The 22,700-nt window shown below is 40.8% G+C and overlaps 2 protein-coding genes across 2 annotated transcripts; both read right to left on the reverse strand.

Annotated features, from left to right (window-relative positions):
* Positions 1-3,033: 3,033 nt before the first annotated feature.
* Positions 3,034-9,799, reverse strand: mettl1 (methyltransferase 1, tRNA methylguanosine). The gene is made up of 6 exons (XM_085354056.1): positions 9,628-9,799; positions 9,280-9,407; positions 9,000-9,184; positions 5,966-6,079; positions 3,688-3,789; positions 3,034-3,366 (listed from the first exon to the last, which is right to left on the reverse strand). Exons 1-6 carry the CDS (start codon positions 9,705-9,707, stop codon positions 3,241-3,243), a joined length of 735 nt encoding a protein of 244 aa, XP_085210182.1. The 5' UTR covers positions 9,708-9,799; the 3' UTR covers positions 3,034-3,240.
* Positions 9,800-12,076: 2,277 nt separating this feature from the next.
* On the reverse strand, positions 12,077-20,458 carry LOC146632092 (E3 ubiquitin-protein ligase MARCHF9-like). Its single transcript, XM_085354057.1, has 4 exons — positions 20,111-20,458; positions 16,550-16,705; positions 15,072-15,264; positions 12,077-12,396 (listed from the first exon to the last, which is right to left on the reverse strand). The coding sequence occupies exons 1-4, from the start codon at positions 20,456-20,458 to the stop codon at positions 12,077-12,079; spliced, it is 1,017 nt and encodes a 338-aa protein (XP_085210183.1).
* Positions 20,459-22,700: the final 2,242 nt, after the last annotated feature.

Below are 22,700 nucleotides of genomic sequence, written 5' to 3' on the forward strand. Positions count from 1 at the left end.
AGTTGAGGTCCAGGCATAGTGCTCCATTGTGTGTTATTCTACCCAGGTATGCTTTTACAGCATTGGCAGTGTGTTTGAGGTCGACGAGTCTGCCTACAGGAGGGAGGTTGAACGTCTGGTGTCCTGGTGCAGCCACAACAACCTGGTGCTGAATGCCCAGAAGACAGTGGAGATTATTGTGGACTTCAGGAAGCACACAGCCCCACTCCCCCCCATCATCCTGACTGACACCCCCATCACCTCTGTGGACTCATTCCGCTTCCTGGGTACCACCATCACCCAGGACCTGAAGTGGGAGCCCACCATCACCTCCGTCATCAAGAAAGCCCAGCAGAGGATGTACTTCCTGAGGCAGCTGAAGAAATTCAACCTGCCAACACGGACGATGTTGCAATTCTACACTGCAATCATCGAGTCCATCCTCACCTCCTCCATCACCGTGTGGTACGCTGGAGCCACTATCAGGGACAAACAGAGACTGCAGCGTGTTGTGCGCTCTGCTGAGAAGGTGATTGGCTGCAGACTCCCATCTTTGCAGGACCTGTACACCTCCAGGACACTGCGGCGTGCAGCTCGGATCTCAGCTGACCCTTCTCACCCTGGACACAGTCTGTTTGACCTGCTCCCCTCAGGCAGGAGGCTCCGGTCCATTCGCACCAGAACCTCTCGCCATAAGAACAGTTTCTTCCCCTCTGCTGTTGGACACATGAACAATAACCATATGACTGTACCCGCCACTAACACATGACCCTACGCTGTGTCACTGCATCATTCTATGTTTGGCACTGATCACCACCTGCACTCATGTATATATCTTTCAACGTAGCACTCTTAATTCTTATTCTCATGTATATATCTCATGTATATCTCATGCACATATCTTTCCACGTAGCACTTTTAATTCTTATCCCTACTTTTATTTTTTCCATGTCTATTTAAGTGCTATTTATGACAGCATGTTTGCACTGAAGCACCGCAGCAATTTCCTAATGTTGTAAACCTGCTCAACATTTGGCAATAAACCCCATTCTGATTCTGATTCTGATTCTGATTCTATTCATTTTGACTAGTCCCCCAACACCACTGGCTAAAATACAGCCCCAAACCAATACAGAGCCTCCACCGTGTTTTACAGATGACCGTAGACACTCACTGTTGTACCTCTCTCCTGATGTTCTCCATACATCCTGATAAAGACTTGTTTATGTCAAATTTGGATTCATCAGACCTGTTGCTGCTGATTTTCAGTCCAGTTCTTGAGTAAATGTCATAACTCAGCCTTTTCCTTTGGAAATCGCAAATCACACAATTATGACAAATCTTAGCCACATGGCAACAAACCCATCTGAGCCAGCCACCCGTCCATTGTGTGTATTTCTGATTTGGCTTCAGTGAACATTAGATGGATGAACTGCAGATCCAGATGCATCTCTCAGGTCCTGTGTCAGGTTTCTGCTGCATTTTGTCCTTCTGTCCTTCACTTATCCAGTTTCCTCCAATGTTTTAAGAACATACTGTGCACCATGCTGTCATATGCCAAGTCTTTGGCCAATAACTCTTTGGAAATCAAGCTGTTGGTGCAAAAATACTATTTTATGCCAAACTGTTATCTTTGGCAACTAAAGAAATGGGAACAAATCATGCGTTTACGTGACAGGCTGCAATTAACAAAGTGCCTAAAGATACAATTTAAAGTGCAAAGTTGTCTGTTATCTGTAAACACAATGCTCAATGTGCATTTTTTTTCCATTACTGAAAGACTCATACGACAGTGTTAAATGGCTTTACAAAAAAGAAAATTGACTAAAAAAGGCGGAGATACAAGGACTGAAAATGACTGTAAAAGCAGCCAATGTCCAAGGAAAACGTTTGAAAGACCTCCAGAAACCCTGGAGAACTATTGCTTAAGACCACTATAATAAAATTCCAAGAAAGCCTGGCTCCTTGGAATCAAAATATAAAGAAATGTGGAGAGGCTTGAGAATTTGCACTCCATACATACTGCCAAATGTGGTGAACAAAGGATACAAAAGTGGAAAGATTTCTAATTGTGATGACGACATGTATTTTGAGAGCTTCTCTTTGCTTTCAGCTCAAGTTTTCCAGTGTCTGGGTTTCAAACATGAAGGCATGTGCTGTCCTGTTTTTGTAATCACCGCAGCCTGCAGCAGCAAATGGGATTCAAATCTGCCCAGCTCCCTTTCCAGACTCCTGACTATCTAGCAACTTGGAATGCTGAGTTAAAATGTTTAAATGAACACAAAGTTAGCATTTTCACTGATTATATAATTGGACTTTATAATGGAACATGCACTGCATTTGTAATGTAATCCACTCCAAAAGTATGGCATGCTGTGCAGTGAGGTACAACAGCCAGTCTAACAGTTCTGTGTTTTAGTTAAAGGGAGTAAAATGCTACAGTCTTATTTTGTGTTGGTATGATACAGCCATACAGTCTATGGATACACGTACATAGAAGAAGTTGATAAGTTAGCACTCCAACACCTCATCCAAGTATTGAAGGCATTCATGCGACAGCACATGAGAAACTGCTAAAGTAATTATTGGCTCCAAAATACCAAGATGGCAATGGTCACTTGAGCCTTGAGGCTTCCAAACAGGAGTTTACAGTGGGTGACAATCATTTATATACAGTCTAAGAGTGAAAACTATGTGCCTTTTCAAATATTTGCTTGTAATCCAAAGTTAAAAAACCTGGGAAGGGTTTTCGCAGCACAGTTATCAGCGAAGTCTGCAGCACAGTTTGATAGGTTTGTGGTTTTAGATAACAATATTTAACCTGTCCATTTTCATTATTATTCTAAAAATAATGTTAGTAAACAAATTATGAATATAGAAATCGAGTCATTAAATGCATTTAAAATTTTGTTAGTAGTTTTTTTTAATTGAAATACTGTACATCTTTACATGACATCCAAAACCAGCACGCTGACATTTGGCGAGAGAAACTAAAGAACAAGAGAGGCAAAAAATTAGAAAGTGTAACCAAACACGTCAGATCCTATCATGTGCTACGTCTCTTTTACAGTCTGAGAAAATAAAAAAAAAACAACATAAATTATGTGAAAAAGCCCCCCCAAAAATTGTTTTTTAAAAATCTGCTAATATTAAAAGGGTCCATTAATAAAAGAAAAAAAAATCAGCATTCATCTGGTTGGTGAAAAATCCATCAGCAGAGCAGCTGAACCCACGCACAGATGACTGCATAAGGCCTTTATTTCAGGAAATCTCATGTGGATCCTCAATCCTCCGGAAAACTGCAAGAAAATTCTTTCCTCCATTTCTCTGCACTTTCTTTCCTTCCTCTGTGCAGGTACCCAGACGACTTATGATGACATCATCAGCCTGCCAAAAGAGGATTTAGGATTGAATCACATCTAATGGTACAGCAGACCAAAACGTGCACTTTCTGACACTGTTCAGTAACTTTTTTTAGCAACTTATTCTAACATACAAATCAACTTACCACCATTCTGCGCTTTTCTGATCAATAATAGAAAATTTACGTTTCTTATTTAAGGAAACAGTGCAATATTTTCTATTCCCCCGAAAAACTATTTCCTATTTCATATCCTACTTTTGACTACTTTGCTCGAGTGAGCAGCTGAACACCAAATGCTGATGTCATGACCTGCAAACACAGCGATGCAAAGCATGTCAACGTACCAGTTCTTCATCGACGACCCGCGTGAACAGTGGATGTTCACTGAAGTGCTTCACCATCCAGAGGTGGACTTCCTCCACATCTGTGATGGTATATACCAAACCCTGACACAAACAGACAAACACACAGAGACCATTAACACAGCTCTGAGAAAAATACTAAAACTTTGCTATTTACTGATATGAACCCATTTATCAAAAAACAAACACACTCACTACTGCACTGATGAAAAAATAACAAACACATATACGAGTCTCTTTTTTTTGACACTGTCAGACATTTCAGACCTGCAGTTAGTTATATGGTTTCATCACCTTGGAGAGCAATTTATCTCTAAAGATAAAAATAACCTAATGCCAACACAGAGGTGAATCACCTGTGTCAAGGTAGTTTACTTTGGAGACCGTGCTGATAAAATTACTAGAACTTGGATTTCTTTGAACACTTTGAAAAGGCACAGATTTCCACACCAGTGCATGTCAGCACGTATGTGTCTTAATTTCCAGAAAAAAGAAAAAAAAGCAGGGTGAGGGACGCCGTTTTATCCTGCCGTTCTGACAATACCCAAGATTTAAAACTTAGTCACAACTTAAAATTAGACTTGTTTTGGTTTGAAACTGCCTCTACAAATGAGCGCACACTTGACAGCCTCCGCTCCCACCGGCAGTTCTGGCTGCGAGCCAACGCTGAAGGCCCTTGTAGAGTTTGCACGCACACCTGCGCACACACAACGTATGTATGCACACGTGCATCAATGCGCACACACACACAACGGAGGAAAAAGGATAAATTTAGACACAAGCCTTCCATTGTTCCCCACAACCTCCATCAGCGTTCACCCCCAGTGTCCCACTGCTGCCTTGACAGCTCTGAGAGGCAGGACTTGGGTGTATAAACCAGTTGTAGGCCACACCGGTTCCCACATTTTATTTCCTGTGAACTCACAGGTTTGTACACAGTTCAATTATGTAGGAAACTAGAAGAAATGGTAGTTTAACTCTCAACTGTGACCCATAGTAGGGAAAAAATATTATTGCATATATGGAAAAACACTTACAGTAATGAGACAAGCTAAACCACACTGTTTTAAGTGGTTATTGTAGTGATACACTATCAATTTCCACTGTCAACAAATTCCATTAAAAGCTCCAAACCATCAGTGAACTCAGCCTATTAAAGCAGAATTCATGGTAGTGCATTTGTATAGGTTTGCGTTGGTGTTTGGATATACAGAGTGAAGGATTATGGGTATACAACCTACAAAACATATACAGAGCCTAAGTGGGCTTGAACAGAAAGGGCAGCAACAGTAGAGTTTACCGCAGAGAGAGATGTTTTCAACATTGTTAACACTCCAGGGCACGCGGAAGGACCAACAGGAAGCAAGAGTAGCCCACAGACGTCTTTATTTACACATTTTTGACACTGCCCCCCGGTGACAGTAACACAGTACAACATGGAGATGGCGGTCTGCAAAGCTGTGCAGCTCACCGTAGGATCAACGCACAACTACGCTGGTCTCTGAACAGCTGTTGTGTTTATCCAAAGACATACGTGAACCATACTGCAGCACTGAAGAAAATGTTACTTTGTTGTTCATAGTTTATCTGAAGCGATAAAATTATTTGTGCATTTCCAATTTTAAATGATAAGCAAGAAAACTGAATAGTTATTTTATAATTTATTATCCAGTACAAGTGAGAAATGTAATGCAAAGCTCAGCACAGAACCCTAAGCTATGTATTTTTTCCACTCAATTAAAAAAGCATAGATTTTATCTTTAGAGTCCGACCGATATCCAAGTTGATAGTTTCTATTTGTTGATTCATTGGTATCTGCATTTATAATGGCCTGTTGCCCACCTAAGGGCACTCTACAAATTCCCTGTTGGCAACACGTTTTCGGAACGCCACATACACGACAACCTGCTGATCCAAGCAGTGTCGAGCAGAGCGTCAGTGAGCAATCCAACTTATTGTAGCAATAAAAAAAGATTATGTTTAAATGCAATTATCATATCATCTTAATAAGAATTTATAAATAACTACATATAACAAATCTGTTATGTCTAAAAGCAAAAAAACAAAACAAGCATTAGCTGTTATATCAGATTCTCTTACATCCCTAAATATCGGTATTTGTCTTAAATATCCGATATCGGTCAGGTTTTAATTACATTGAAAGAAAACTGGAAGAAGGACAATGTTTTACATTTTTGTCTGATAAATGATGCATTAATGTTCACTAAAAGCTTGGAATAAGCATAACTCAAATACATACCCCTACTCTGAGCGTGTAGGCGTATTCTGCCAACAGAGTGGGACTAATGATCCTCCATTTGTGCTTGGTCTTCTTAAAGTGAGGGTCAGGGAAGAGGAAGAACATCTTAGTGAGCTGAGAGACAGAAACAACACGGTAACAGTCACACAAGCAAGGACCAAACAAAGTGTAGGCAGTTTTATTCAACTATATTTAGCCATGCAACACAACAAAAGGTGAGCAAATCTGGCCCCCATAATTTGCTGTTGAATTTTACGCTGAGAATTGCAAAGTGGAATTTCCCTCCTTGATTTTTTTTTTCCTTTTCTTCCCACAAAGTTCCCCGTGTCTCCGTCCTTGACAAGTGTACAAGTGCAGGCTCTGTTCATATTTGTCTGGCTGATATATTAAAAATACTTCCAGTCACTTTTTATTAGTTAAAATAAATAACATCAGGTACAGACAGCGAGTTGTGGGGATAATCACCGGGGACGGCTACAGCCTCAAGGGCTCCTTCAGTGCTGACAGAAGGTGGAAAAACCTTCAAAGAACTGAATTATTTTTGGGTTACAAAACACACCAACAAGAGGGAGGAAACAAAGAGATTGAATCTTTTAGAATACACTGTTCCGACACTTGAAACACGGCGTGCATGTGGGAAGGATTGTGGCTAAATTTCCATTTCTAGTCTGGGTGGTCTTCACTTAATACTGTCACTTTAAAATTTGAATGATTTTGAGCCTATTGTAAGAAAAGGTAGACACCCAACGTTAAAGGAGGATGCAGCTGCACTGTTCAGCTCTGGGGAAAAAAATATGAGCCAAGAGGTATTAATGCTTAGAGGCACTGAAGCTCTGCAAGGTTGCTCTTAGCACTGTTCAAAGCCCCAACTCTTTCCAGCATGTCCTATTATTTTAAATGACCTGAAATTGCACACTAAAATATAAATACATTAAACAAATGTGCATGTTTCTATATGAAACACCTTCATGATTTGTGCTCCATAAACGTGTCACTGTTACGCCTCTTTTTCCTCCTTTAGTTGATACCCACACATGGCATTTGAGGTGAATTTTTTTATGCAGGATACCTGAATGAACCCTGGTACACTAAGCCCACTGAGCAGTCTAATGCGGGTTTCAACAAGTCAGAGCGCTGCAGCTAATTGGGCCGGATAAAAGGCGTCTCGCTCAGCTGATGTGATGTCAGTCAATGACCCCATTGTTGTGAAATCCCTGGATTTATTGGACCTTGTATAAATTAATTCAGTCCATATGTTGAACACATGCATATTCTTATTACCTTGGCATGTCCAGCACAGACGTCAGTTTAACGTTTTTAAAGCCCACGTTGGCTGAGCCATTTAAAAAAAAAAAAAGGTCAGGTTTGTATATGTGCTCTAATTCAATAACCTGCACATAATCATATCAATGCTGGCCCTATATATCAGGTAGGTGCATGTGGTTTTTCCTCTATTCATAAAATGCATTAGTGCCACAAAATGGTGCCGCAGTCATATTCTTTAGGTTTGCTAGAGAATTGTAGAAGCTAAAATGAGCCGCAAGCATTGAAGCGCAACAGAACCTGTAGTAGATTTTTGCAGCTGATGCTGATATCAATTTTTTGGGAGTATTTATATGCCAGCTGGTAAATATCCACACAAACAAAGAAAGAAAGAAAGAAAGTTTTTCTATTTTTGCCTCTGTACACCACCACAAATTTAAATAAGGCAACCGATATGTGACTGAAGTGCAGTGTTTCAGCTTTAATTTAAGGGATTTAACAAAAATAGGAATTACATTTATTTATATACACAGAGACTCAAAAATAATTGGCTGATGAGCAGCTTAATTTCTATGTGAGGCCTGTTTTCCCTGTTATTTTGTGACAAGTGAAGCAGACAGAATATCTTAAGTTGATTCAAAGTGTTGAATTTTTATGAGCGCTAAAGAAATACCAGTGAGGGAGGTTATCATTAGGCTGAAAAGCTAAAATAAACCCATCAGAAAGATAGAGATAAACTTCAGGAGTGGCCAAATCAACAATCTGGTGCATTCTTAAAAAGACTGAATGCACTGGACAAGGTCAGCAACAATGAAAGACCACAGAAGACGACTAAAGCTCATGAGGACAGAATTATTTCCATGGTTTAGAAAAACAACTTCCCAGAATGATGGAAGGAGAAACGTACGGAGATTGAGAGAAACAGCTCATGATCCGAAGCATATCAGTCTAGTGTTTCTTGATGACGTGACTGCTGACAGAACCAGCAGGATGAACTCATAGCAGAGCATCTCAAGGGAGAGAACACAGAATTTGGTCATGTCTGAGAGTTTTACACTTCAAAAATCCCATTTAAAGTCACGCTAGTTTGTTCAGTTTATTTTAAGTGTCTGAAAATGAGGATGACGCATACATACGTGTAACTCCTGAACAGTTAATGCAAACTTTTTGTTAAACCTTAAAAATCTGCACTTCATTCACATCTTGATGGTCTGATTTAAGTGTAAGAACTACATATAAACTGTGTTATAGATGAATGCCGCACCGCAGACACCGACATCCAGTGTTATTATCTTATTCAAGAACTGAACATTTCATTTTAAATGTGTTTGATATTTGGGGAAAGGTATTCTAATTTGATATGTCAAATGTGTTTGAAATGCTTTTAATTTCTTTAAAAACAAAAGTGAAAAACTGCGACTGATCCAGAAGTGATTTCTAACATTTTGCATTATGTTTGATTGAAGCCAGCCTGAGCCAGCTTTGGAAATTTAAGAGTTCTAATACGAATTCCAACAAAAAGCTCAATTAAACCAAATTAATAATGTTCCCTTTTTAATTTCTTAAATCACACTGCTGCCTTATAATGCCCTCATACTTAACCTTTTTCACTAATCCATTTTATGCGGGTAAGAGACCAAGAACATTTTTTAGGGGACTAATCTGCAGCATTTTTGTGAGCTCAAAGCGAAATATTTCTGCAGGAATTACTGAGCGAGTTAAGCCAAAAGACACCTCTGCCGTGCTGATTCATTAAACAGCAGTAACCCACCTGTCCTTTACAAAAGAAGTTGGGGAGGTACTTCATGGCATTGCTACGAATGCAGGCGATGTTCTGGTAGCTCGCTGGATTTGAGGCACGCAGCGACTGGATACGATCCTGAACATAATCTGACACTTTCACCCGGATCTCCATACCCAGGATGAGCTTATCTGGGAAGAGTGGAGATAACTCCACTGGAGTGCAGAGAAAATAAAGACACAAACATGATGTAGATTACGGAGCAATAAAAGGCTGAATGTGGTCTTTATACACAGGCTGTGTGTAGTACCTAAAAGCCCCCCATATCCACATCCAATGTCAGCAAACTCGACTCGAGGGGGCTCTGTCTCACTCAGGCTGCCAGTGAATAAGTCTGGATACAGCTTGGACCAGTCCATTTTATCAGGACACACAGGGCTGAAGAGGAGTAGGAGAAAGTACATCACTATAAATAGTTTTCAATTAAATCGTATTCTGCGGAAGACAGACCCCTTTTGAAAATAAAGGATCCATCAGCAGCGATCCTCTATTTCCTGTTTCTTTTATGTTATCTGTTTGTTTTATTCTCATACCAATCCAAACACTCAGAAACACCTAATCGTGCTCACAGAGAGCCGTGCACATGGAGCTCACTCACTAATCAAAGGTGTGGTGCGCCATCGGGTTTGAATGGGCTCGCTGTCTGTAGTAACGCTTCTGCGGCATGGACGAAGCCATGATGGATCAAAGGAAAGATGTTAATGCCGACGATATTCAGGATGTTCACCCAGTTATGAACAAACTGCCGGAATCTGCGCTCGCTCACGCTTGTTTCCACTCAGTTTGTTAGTCGCAGGGTTCTTTCGTCATCACCAAGCGTCCGCTCGGGGTTGCCAGGTTTGCTGATACCGGCTGAAAAACTCAACATTACAGTTTCTTTGTTTTCAAGTGATTTGTGTTGTTTTTAATGTTTACTGATCTATTACAGAAACCACAAAAATATGTAAACAAATTTTACCGATAAAGGTAAGTGTAAAATTACAACTCCTCCCTAGTTGTAGGATGGATGAAATTACCTTAAAGTTCTGTTTCTCTTCATGCATTCTGCAGTTATGTGGCTATATATAGGTGTTAAGAAATATGTTCTAAAACACTTCTTCAGTAAAGACTCAGAGAAGAGAAACACACAGAACTTCTTGCTAGCAAGGGCAGTCTCCAGACTGAGAGACTCGCGCTGAGAAACTGCCCCGGTCTTTATTTATACTTCAGTGTGTGTGTGTGTGTGTCCTGCTGATCAAAGGGTCATATAACATGAAAGCACAAAAGGTACATCCTTGGTCAGGAAAAGGGTAGTCTCCCCCTCACCCTAAATGTTTCACCCTAAATAACATGGTGAGGAAGTCCAGCAGTTCATCTATATGTAAAGAAGCACTTAAACTAAAACAGACATAGCTACGTTAATCCTACCGTAAAACAATAAGACAAGGTACGACCTCTCCCATGCTTCTAGGATGCACCCTAGAATGTTACAGACCTCCTAGGATGAGACATTCTTTCAATATGCCACCAACTATATACTTCTACACACAAATGATTACATGCAGCATTCTACCATATGCAAACTTATATCACTAAAAGATTATACTGACTACTAAATACAATTTTCCATTGACAATAGGGTATCAGAAAATTCTGCCTCTGACCCAATGGGAGCTGATCCTCAATCTTGGAATTTTAAACGTTCCTCAGTATCTTAGCTGTTCCTTGGTCTGCTGTCTTCTGCACAGAAACCTCGGATGTTGTGCGTGGAATCTTTTAGAATCTTATCTTCCAGTTTCTGGGTTTGATCTCCTAGTGCTCCCATTACTACTGGGACCACTTTTGACTTTGTCTTCTACATCTGCATCAGTGGTTCCTTCAAGCCCCTAGTACTTCTCTGTTCTCTATGCTGTCCACTGGGATGGCCACATCTATCACAGCTGTGGTCTTCTGCTCCTTGTCAGCCACCACTGTGCCTGGTTGACTCGCCAGCAGCTGCTTGTCTGTCTGGAAGTCCCACAGGATCCTAGCACCTTTGGTGGTGTCTCCCGTATGTGGCAGAGATGTTCTTGTACACTATCTCAGCCACACAGCACCTTTGTACAATCTGAAACTTGGGTGCAGCTGGCTGTGGTAGACCCCTGCCTTTATAGATCTGATTCTTAGGGGCCACATGTATTCAGTCAGAATGACATCCAAATGGCTTTACTGTGGATCCTGGTGGGCTGGACAAGGGCCTGGTGCGATTTGCCTTGGAGTGTTGTTTTCCACAGTCCCAATGAATTCCATTTTGGCCCTCTGGTGTTATTTCCAATGCCTTGCTGAGCTTTGCTCATGTATTGACTCATGTGCCTACTCAGTTTACTCAGTTTGGTTAGCACATTTTTTTAATATTAGGATTTTTACTGACAATTGAACGTTTAAAGCATCAAACAGTCAGATCTTTGTTTCCTAAATTGAGACGAGACAAAACCTAGAAAATAAAATGTGACATTCTATGCACTTTTAACACATCCTAAAGTTTTATTGGTCATTTTCTTGACTTATCCATCAGTTCAACTTTAAGTGAAAACAGCACAAGTTACCAAGATCATGGCAAACTCTCAGACATACACAGAAACATTAGAAGGGGAACTGCTACAGTGGTCATACGTAGAAGCACAATCATTATCGCCATCAAACTCTCACTTACGTGGTCAAATCCTAATCAACCTTAAAAACAAATCCAAATCCAACTTTTTCTTTTCTTTTCTAAGTAAAACAAACTTGTTTGGTTACATTTTGAAACCTTAGTTCTAGTGTTAAAAATGGTTACTTGCTTTAAGAAAGAATCTGTTCAAAATCTTTTTTTTTTCTCAATTCACAGGCTTCACATTTAAAGTCTCAAATAAAAACTTCAAGTTTCTCACAAAATAGGTAATACTCATCCTTAACTCCAGCAGAATCTGAGAAGGAAATATGAAAGTGGAAGTTCACGGCAGTGTTTATATGGCAGATTGGGATTTTATTTAATTAAACCCCAATCAACACTTTTCTCCTCCTTAAACATTACAGCACTTTAGTCAGCTTCATACGGTGGTCACTCTCATGACCACCTCATGGTTGCTGCTGTGCAAGTTGTTGGGTCTTAGCTGGCTAAGGAAATGTAAAACAGTGTAGCCACAGTGGTGGTTGAGAATAGTCCTGATATGGCGGTTTGCCCTCCGGCTGCTGTCTGTGACAGTGTGAGAAGAGTTCCTCTCTACTCGAACAGTGCTTTTGCTGCTGGAACTGATGGGATCCCCTAAGTCCTTTGCTTTGTCATAATTCAGCACTTTCCACTTCTGGTTCACCGCCTGCCAGCGCTTAAAGATCCGGTAGACAGATGATCCTTCGTGGATTATAAGGCCTGCATGTGAAGTTCAAAGGCAAGAAAAGAAATGTTACTGTAGGCATTTAAGGATGTCGAATGTTTCTGTCCTCATCTGTGTTTGTGTGCAAACCAGAACATGGTGTGCGATGTGTGCTACAATTCCCAGGTTAACTGACATGTCTCCTTGGAATAGTGTGCAGCGGTGGGCAACAGGCTTTGAAATATGTGTGCTCTCATGTGGTGTGTGTGTAAAAAGTGTTATCCTATTGGCAGTGCCATGTATTGGAGTCTGAAAGATTTATCAGAGGGCCAATCTTAGCAGCAGGCTGTTATTTCTGGCCAATATGGCGATGCTGATCTATCAATGTCTGAATTTATAACAGCTGATAAATAAAAAATTTAAAGAGTAAATAAGTGACAGGAGAAACACCAGTCCACTATGTCATGAGTGTTAATGTTGCATAGTTTGTCCACTAGAAGGCACTTCCTGTCAACTTCCAGCAACAATAACCAGCTGATCAGAGCAGAGGCGGGCTGAGAACCAGCCTATTCATTTATGTCCTCTGTAATGGACATTTGTTTTTGGTCTAGATATCTTTTGACTTATTTGAGCTACCCTACTAAGTCCTGAAGCACTAAATAGAGGACATCTTCCATTGATATCTCATGTGTTTGGGCCTCTTTTAGCTCCAAAGAGGAAGGAAATCACACACAAAAAAATTAATTTGGAAGATCCCTTTTTCCTTGGTTCTCAGGAGGATATATCAGAATATTTTATATCACCAAATATTGGTATTGGTTTCTGTCTCAAAAATTCTATATCATTCAGGCTCTGATATAAACCCTGCTGTATTACAAAGGCAGCACACTCAGTGTAATACCTGCGTGTCAGACCAGAGCGTTCCTCTCACCATTGTCTGAGTACAAAAAGTTTTAAGGCAAACTCTTTCAGTTTTCTTCAGTGTGAAATCCTAGTGTTAACGTCATCCTCTTTGTGCTCCAGATTCGCTTCATCTCCCTGCAAGCCCCTGATCCTCTTTGGTCTGCCGGCCCTCCATCAGACCTTCATTCTATGTGGCCAAAGCCATTCAGGGACATGCTCTGCTACAATTCAGATCTAACAACGCTAACTTTTTTTATATTAAAGCCACAAAAGCATCTATTCAAAATGTATTTGGTTTTATTTACAAACCTAACAAGAAGCAATCTTAATATTGGGGATGATTGGTTTCCCTTTAAAAAGGAAGTAAGCAACCATATTAAATTACTTGTTATAAGGTAAGTTTGGATATGGTAACTGAAAAAACCCCAACATAAAATAATGTATCTTACAGGATGTAGTGCAATTTTGTGTAATTATAGGGAATATACTTTTTGAGCCCCTCAAAAAACTGATTGTCATTCACATAGCTTGGAAATCAGTGATTCTTTGTGTATAATCATGTACAAAGGTTTTTGATAATTTTTGATACAATAGTCACCAGACTGCAACAGATGAAGCTATTAAACAGCAGCTGTAGCAGGTTTTGAAACTACCTTAAAAATCAGTGCAAGTTAGAATTAGACTCTGTATGTACTCTAGCCAAAAAAGTCACACATTCTAATATTTCACTGAACCGTCTTTAGCTGTAATGCATTCATTTGTCTTGGCATCGCTTCAACAAGCTTATGCAGTGTCACAACATTAATTTTCATCCTGAGTTGCGTTAATTGTTCGCCAAGATTTTGTACTTATGAGGGAGTCGGACCGCTGCGCAAAGTGTCCTCCAGCACATACACAACATGATCAGTGGGGTTAAAGCCTGGAATCCGTGGTGGCCAGTCCATGTGTGAAAATGATATTTAATGTTCCCTGCACCACTCGTCCACAAGAAACCCCAGCAACACTTGGGCAGGCATTACACTGCCCCCACAGGCTTGGACGGTATTAGGCATGATGGTTGCATCACTTCATCCCTTGTCTTCTTATCCTGATGCAATAAGAGACAACACGACCCTTTTCCATTGCTCCAGAGTCCAATCTTTATGCTCTATAGGCAAATAGAAGCCTTTTTTTTCTCCACTGATATGTGGTCTTCTTAAGGCTGCACAGCTGTTTAGTCCCATTCCCTTGAGTTCTCTTCACATTTTGCTTCTGGAAACACACTCTTGCTTTCATCAGTAACCATAAACAAAGCTGCAGGTTCTACTGTTGATTTGCTTTACAATTTGATTTCACTAAATATTTAAACAATCTCTGACCGTTTGATCATTCGAGTTTTCTTTTCTGACCATATTTGTTCCTCGAAGTTGATGGTAGTAATGCCGTGCACCGTTCTTAATATGATTTCTGTAGTTATAGTAAGTAAATTTTAGTAGCTTGATGCAGGCCAATAATTCAACCCATCTTTTTCACGACAACGGCAACCTGTTGCCAGCCCAAACATATAAATCACTGTAGTAATGATCCAATGGAAAACTCCTAAAGTACCTATTTACTTAGATAAACCAAACTGTTGCCCTTTTTTGGGAACCTTGCAGTGTATATGGACTCACGACAAATTACTTAGAATAATCACCAAAAGATAAATTCTAATAAATTATTGGGAAATTGCAGAGTTGTAAGATAAAAAGTCAGATTATGCAAGACTGGCACTCAGTTTGATGACATTTACACCAAGTGTGAAATATATAATAACGAATATGTGGCCGCCGTAGTATCTGTGTCTTACCTATGCAAACTATGTCCATGAAGCCGTACATGCCGTAGCATATCTGGAAGAGAAGGTCCTGCCGTTGCCATTTGGCTGAGGGGCTGAGAGAGGACCAAACCAACCAGGAAATACTTGCGATGAGGAACAGAGAGCCGAGGATAATGGCTGCAATCTGTACCTTCTCAATCACAGTCAGAGAGATGGCCTGCCACTGGATACAGACACAAAAACTGAATGAAATTGTTTTTCAGATAGAAACTGCAAACTGCTTCTTGATTATGTGAGATAATAGCACAGAGTTTGAATCGTTGCCGTACATCTAAAGAGGCCCTGGTTTTTTATCAGCACATATTTCCCAGATGGTTTCTGTGATTTCTGGAGCATAATCACTGAATCTCACAGGCAATAACAGCAATTGTGTTTTGCAGGTTTGAAAGTGGATTTGAGGATAATCCGATCTCCATAATGAAACTACAGACTCTTCTCTGCTGCACCTTTTTGAAAGAGAATAAATTACTGGAAACAAAATTATTCTTCGTAAGTTTCATTATCTCTTCTCTTTTTTGTCCTGCTACAAAAGAAAACTCAAAATTTGTCAAAATTGGAAGCATGTCTACTCCTGATTCTGACTGTAACTAATCATAACTACGGTACTGTGGCATTTATTAATTTGTCATGTATTAGCCAGTATGGAAGAACAGTAATGATGGCACATTCTCCAACGTAGCATACGGCGTCTCTCACACAGAAAAAGGACACAGGTCGAATATGTTCTGTCATTTCCTTCCCCTGGCCCCAGACCAGTCAAGGCAGATGGCTGCCCCTCCCTCACTCCGGTCCTGCCGGAGATCTCATCCTGATAAAAAAGAGATCTTACTTTCCGCCTCTGCCAAGTGCTTGCTCACAGGAGATCATCAGATTATTGGAGTTTCCTTTCTAAAATTATAGGGTCTTTACCTTGGATTAGAAAGCTCCTTGAGATGGCTGCTGCTATTAGCATTAAGATGCTGAAATCACTTAGACCAAATCATTCAACTCTTTCAAATGTGCAGTGCCTCATTTTATTGTTCTTGGCAACCTCCGCCTGCAAGCCCTCAATCCTCACTGTTTTCTTCTCCATTTGTTCATAGAAACCGTAAAAATAGCTATGTGAAAAGTATGGAAAGCTACTGTGCTTCCTGTTGGTAACCGTTGCAAGTTTACTGAACAGCATGAGTTCAAAATGACTGGGAGCCTGAGGGGATGGTAATGTGAATACTTCATGGCCTCTACACAGTGCCAGCACATTGATTCTTAGATTACAGTGACCCCTAATGTGATTATCGTGCTCCTCTGCCAGTCAGTCACTCAAATCTGGCAAATTAACCTTTATTGATGGCTTTCGGCCATAAAGCCATCAAGGACTTTATTCTTGTAGCAATTCTAAATCCTATAGGAAGGTTTTACACTGTTAACATTAAAACAGTAAGAGTAGAACAAAACCACATTGACCATACCTGCAGTGGGTTTTTGGTTCTAATGGCCAACACCTGGTACTTAAAGTAGCAGAGCTCACAGCTCCAGGAGCCTCTCTCACTGATCCAGCGGATAAGGCAGGACTGGTGGGTACAGCGCACTGAGCCATCACAGCGACAAGGGCTCAGCAACTCCCCCTGCAGGATGAAACATTAAGTGCATGAAATAGCCTTCCACAGAGCCTCCTGTAGGGTAAAACTCCCACCGAATGAAGATTTGAGTCACACAGTTGACAGTAAAAATGGGAATAAAGATCTCTATCATTGATTTTGATTTTCACAGCTTTAACAATGTTCCTATTGTGTTTTACCTGACGAAGACATTGTTTGAGGGCATCTCTGGGTCACAGACCTGTCTGGAGCAAGTACCAACAGATAAAATAATTTACTGTTTCTGGTTGGCAAGAAGGGGGGTGGTAAATGTTTGAGTTATGCCAGTGGGTTTTATAGGGTAAGTTGTGGCGTAGTTACAAATACCGTGAATTAAATCAAGACTGGACTCGTACTCCATTGCAGACGGCTGCAGACACCGTGGATGGATTGTTATTCTATATTATCTACAGGTCTGCTTTCAGGAAGAGTACACGGTTAGCGAGTCTGCAGTGTTGTGGTTGTGCTGGCTCAATCGTGGTCACTGCAAATTGGATGCATGTCCACTGAGATATACATCCACTGACCTGTCGATGTAGAACGTGTAAAGATACTTACAGTTGTGTTCTGCTTTAATATGGAGTTAAAAACTAATTACACTTGTTTTGCCTTGACTGATAAGCACTGCCTGTACATGTAACCTCACAGTGTTGTGTTATCTCTCTCAGTAGTGAACAGGATCCTGTAACTCCAGCCTCTCCTTTGGGAACATCTTAGAGTTTGTTGACTCTTCCTACTCTTTCTGACAGCTTGGAGTGATTCTTTACTTGGCGAGCTTTGCTGGCATTTCATACTGAACATTATTTGGCTTTTTCAGCCTGCTGCTGTGCTGCTGATGCTTTGCTACTCTCTTTTTGTGGTGAAGTAATCAATAGCCAGTAAGGCTTTTTTTGTTGTTGTTGTTAAAAAAGGAGAGTTTTTGAAGAACTTCTAGGAAATTATTACTTATGGGAAGGTTTGTGGTTTGAACTTTGGCTCCTCCAGTCTGCATGTTGATCTATCCTTGGTAAATATACCAATGGAAATGGAATGGAAATGCAGTACATAGGGTTAAAAAACAGAGTTGGTATTGCATGGTTGGTCAAAATCTGATGGTACTGCATTCATAATTCCATCAATTTTGACCAAATCCCCAGCATCACCAGCTAAACCATGAAAGAGCCTCTGCTGTGTGTTACAAATGCCTGCAGACACTCACTGTTGTACCTTTCTCTCCTTTTTGAGCCTTTTTTTATTAGTGAATGATTTATAGGTCAGTGTTAAAAGGTTCAGCACACACAAACAACATTCCTCTGAAAATATTCAGGTACACGGACTGGTCTGAAAATGAGTGAAGGAGCAGCCAAAGTCCAAAAAAATAAGAGAAAAAGACAAACTTTGAAAGACCAAGAAAGCCTGGAGAACTATTGCTTAAGACCACTTTAAAAATGACAAATAAGTCTGGCTTCTTGGAAGAAAAAATTAAAGAAGCAAGAGGCGGCTCAAGATTTTTGCACAGTGTATAGTATATATGTGCTGCCTGCCTTAATATCGTGCGCTTAAGCGATTTCAAACATGAATTCACGATGACACTATGTGATATTCTTTGACTATATGCTTCCTAAGACCTTTATCTGAATACCTTTCTATACTTTCCCCTTAAAAGAAAGCACAGGATATCTGTTGCAGGTTTTCATTGTCAGCATGACTCCCTAAGGCTTTGGACTGACAACACTCTTGCACATCTTCATTTATTTCCTGTCTGACTCTGGGTGACGTGCGAGGCCTTTAATTATGTGGATTTCTGGAGGCGAACCAAAAACTTTACGGACACCTCCAGCAGAGTCTGTCTGTGGGAGACACTTTCACTGTACTTTGACCTTCCTGTAACTAAAACACATGATCAAAGGTTTGATCCCTTCATTAATGGTTTCTGCTACAGAGTCAGAGTTATTAAACAGATACTGCCCTTCGAATCCCTTAAAATAACAATGAGCATAGATTGATTTATTTTCATGCTGAGAAATCCTTCTTAAAACCTTTCTTTATTGCTTTTTTAAAACAGCCTAATTTTGTGCATCAGATGCTGAATCTGTTTCCCTAAAGACTTCACTACTTCACACAGTACATATAAAGCTCCTCCCTTTTCTCTGAGACTATTCTTAACTGATGCCCTTTGTCTGCCCACTGCTATTTTCAGATCGCTGTTGATAGATAGTTCCCCTATTTTAGTCTTACTCTCTCTGACTTCGTTCTCTCTCTCTTTTTTAAACTTCAGAGCAGATGTGATGCAGTCTTCCAGATACTGAAAACAAGTTGAAACTGATCTACAGTAGCTGACATGTTCTCCATGTGTTTGCAAAGGAAACACATGGAATCCTTACCACACCCATGGCACATAAATGAAATCCTTACTGGTTTTACACATCAAGATTGCCTTAAAGGTCCTCGGGAGCACTTTTGCATTTGTGAAAAAAGATGTTATCACAGGTTATATCTGGCAAGCAATACAGAATTGTCTGTTGATGTACTCTCAGACTTTGGGGGCAGTGGGAATACTGAACTCCTTCATACCTGAGCATGAAAAATAGCCTTAGATTATTTGTTCACTCTTTTTAGTAACACAAGGCGACTATATGTACAGTTTCACTATGCAAACCTGAATTGACAGTTTATTATGCTGAATCTTGACTCTTATGTGACTCCAGTAAAGGCTGAGGGGCTTTATTTGTGTGTGTCAGATGATACCACTTACTTACTAGTCCTCAGCAGCTTCAGGAATTATCCCCTGCTCCTAGCATTACACACCCAAATCTCTAACTGAGTTGCATTGTGGGTAATGTGCAACACTTTTGGAGTTTCAGTCCTCACTGGTAAAGTAAAAATCTGGAGATTTCACCCTCTGCAGCTTTATCGGCTGTTCCCTTATTTTCCAAGCAGATGGATCTATGTGTTTGATTTCTTGACACAACCTTTATAACGACTTGGGACGGGCATTAGAAGTACACTTGTTGTGACTTCTTGAGAACCAGGAATTGTTCACATTTCATGTAAATGTGTTAACCATTAGACCTGCTCCAGGTTTGACCATTCATTAAGTCTGCCTCTAGGTAAATCACACTCAAGTAAAGCATTTGAGTGCATAAAGAAAGAGCTTGAGTACACTGGGCTAAATGCAGCTCAGGCTGGTGGTAAACTTTAAAGATCTGGCTTCAACTTCTTTACTCTTTTGGACAATGAGTAAATTTTCTAAGCAAACGTTCTCCATGTATCCGGTGGAAACTTTTCTGAGCAACTTGTCTTAAGACAGTTTCTTCAAGTGATTAGAGAGAAGCACCACGAACAAGCCACTGCTAGAGGCTCCAGTTGTGTTTGTTCCTCCAGCACCAATACCTTCTTTTTTTCTAACTTTACCTTTTCTGGCCCCTGGAAGCAGATCCGGCACTGCGGTGATCGCGTCCCGCTCTCTGAGAGACTCGGGAGTGAAGCAGCATCCATGTTTCCTACTCCTCCTCCCTGAGGTTTGGCACCTTCTTTATCCTCAAACGCCAGGCTTCGTGGCCGGAGGTCAGAGCCATAGTACTCCTCCTCGTCGTCCCGCTGAGAGCACCTCAGCTGTGGCCAACCACAGCCTCCAATAGCGAGCCCTCTCATCGTGGTCTGTGTGTTCGGGTCAGTGTCCGTCCTCCTGCTTGATCCAGAACGCATCAGTAGCAACACTTTGAGTTCATTAAAGAACATCCGGATGCGATACTTAAACATTCTTCAGCAGCTTTACTACACAGCCACAAACAGAGCAACCTTCAGCTTTACTGTCACAGTCCCTTCATTATTATTATTATTATTATTATTATTATTATTATTATTGTTGTTGTTGTTGTTGTTGTTGTTGTTGAGGTATTGAATTGATTCAAGTAGACAGTTCAAATCTTACTGAATAAAATTCAGATCTGAATTGAGAAAGCATGCGACTAACATGATAGGCTATTAGATCAGCCCATAGCTCTTTGCATATCCTGTTGTTATAGCATGTGCACCGCAATCCAGCCAATAGGGAAGGATTATTTTTCATGGACAGAGGCGTTTTCTTTCGGGATTCAATGGAGGCTGAGAGCCACGAACTGTGAGGCACAAACATTAAAGTCAGAGTAGTCCAGCAGCATCCTCTTACACGTCTCCATCCCGCTCGCTCGCTGATATCGCAAGGTTCAAACGGGTCATCTCGATGTTGTGAATCACAAGGAGCTGTCCGAGGTTTGCCACAGAATGTTTTCTTCTTCGTGCGGAAACAGCGAGGGTGTCTGAGGTGTGGGGTTGATGCAGAATCCTATTACCAACTAAGTCCAATCCGATTTATATTTGAGTTTCTCATTTACCCACAGAGCGGGTAGAATTACACGAGGTGACAAGCGTGCATCCTTTGTTGTCTGGCAGTGGCATCCATCACTTCGCCACTCTTTCCTCCAGTTCGCTTTAGCCCTTTCCCCCCTCTCTCTCGTTCTCTGCTGTTACATCGGGCGGTGGGGGAGCTCGTCCCGCACTTTCTCCCCTTAAGCAGGTCCGACAGCCAGATTATAAAGTTAGAATCCAGCGGGGTTCAATCTCAGCGGAGAAAGCGAAGAAAATAACATCACATGAAAAAAAAATCCTTTCACAGCAACTTGTAATGCCACTTCTTTTCCCGACCATCTCTGCGCCACAAATCAGGGGGAGCGAGAGGATGCCAGATATGGATTCCTGTGAACACAAAAAGAGCAGACCGCAACTGTCCCTTCCGGGTTGCTAAAAAAAACTGCACCTCCTCACTTATTTAGCAAATCATATAAAGACCCCGGAGAATAGGCGAGACAATGAAGTGCCACTTCACCTGGCAGACTGTAGTATAGTGTCTCCTTCATCATAATCCCAGGATGCTCAAATTCGATTTTCAGAAGTTTCGCATGCACGTCAGCTCAAACCACCCAAACTTCGTTATCTGTATAGTTTCCTATTTTTAAAAAAGACTTTTGCTTCTTGCAGCTAAGAAGAAATTATCTCCATCCTTCATTGGTGGTGTAGCTGCTGACTGTGGCTGCTGTCCAAGGTGCTGATATTCATGTGACGTTAAAGCCACGTGCTGTTATTCGTCTGCTGGTTGAGAAAAAAAGCAACTATTGTAATAATCCAGTGAGTGAGTGTACGTGTGTGGTTGTGAGCTGGTCTGGTATTACCCATGTTGTGGGGACCTAAATCTACTCAAACAGTCAATTTATAGGGACGTGTCTTTCTTCTGGGGACAAAAAACAAAGTCCCCTCAAGGAAAATCATTGAATTGCATGGAGGTAATGAAATGTCCGCAGAAATCATGGAAGCCCAACAGTTTGCGTGTGTGTCTAACAACCAGAACAAAAGCTCTCCAGGGTTGAAACAGTAGAAAGTGTGCATATAAGATGATTTAACAGATTCATCATTCACAGGAACATAACAACACAGCACAGATAATTGTTTCAGAGGAGACAGTGTACGGTTTATTATTAAATAAATAAACATGCTCTCTGTTCTCCCATTACAAGAAGCAGCGATTGGGCCAGAGCAAAAAGGCAGATTCAAAAGATGGAATGTTTCACTAGAATGAAAAAGCTTTATTTATTATTTTCTCATGAGACTTAATCACAGGGGCTGGAGGGATTGGTGATCTGTCCACAGTGTCCCTGATAGCTGGGATAGACTGTTTTCTTACAGTCGTGTAGAGAGAACTGAAGCATGTCTGCATGGACTCTGAGAACATCAGTGTGTCGTCTATTCGATGTGACAGGGACCAAGAGTTTTGACAGTTTTGCACGGATTGCAATGAATATTTTGAGCCATAGGTCTTGGACCTGAACAAGTAGATGCAGTCAGACTGCTCGGTAATGTCCTAAGTATAAAGAGGTCATGTAGTGAGATCAGGAATTATTACTCACATTTATTATAAATCACATTTTTATGACACAAAGTTTGTTTTAGCACATTCAAGCTCACAGCT

This window comes from Diplotaxodon limnothrissa, linkage group LG5, assembly GCF_057381915.1.
Source record: "Diplotaxodon limnothrissa isolate DT_005_m linkage group LG5, D_limnothrissa_male_GT1.1, whole genome shotgun sequence".
Taxonomy (NCBI): domain Eukaryota; kingdom Metazoa; phylum Chordata; class Actinopteri; order Cichliformes; family Cichlidae; genus Diplotaxodon; species Diplotaxodon limnothrissa.

Excerpts from the sequence above, each read along its gene's own strand:
- mettl1 (XM_085354056.1), bottom strand. The coding sequence starts at position 9,707 with ATGGCTTCGTCCATGCCGCAGAAGCGTTACTACAGACAGCGAGCCCAT. Across the intron at positions 9,185-9,279 it reads TGGATATGGGGGGCTTTTAG|TGGAGTTATCTCCACTCTTC; the intron begins GTACTACACACA and ends TCTGCACTCCAG. Across the intron at positions 6,080-8,999 it reads ACTTCTTTTGTAAAGGACAG|CTCACTAAGATGTTCTTCCT; the intron begins GTGGGTTACTGC and ends TCTGTCTCTCAG.
- LOC146632092 (XM_085354057.1), bottom strand. The coding sequence starts at position 20,458 with ATGTTTAAGTATCGCATCCGGATGTTCTTTAATGAACTCAAAGTGTTG. Across the intron at positions 16,706-20,110 it reads GCTTCCAGGGGCCAGAAAAG|GGGGAGTTGCTGAGCCCTTG; the intron begins GTAAAGTTAGAA and ends TTCATCCTGCAG. Across the intron at positions 15,265-16,549 it reads GAACCAAAAACCCACTGCAG|TGGCAGGCCATCTCTCTGAC; the intron begins GTATGGTCAATG and ends GTCTGTATCCAG.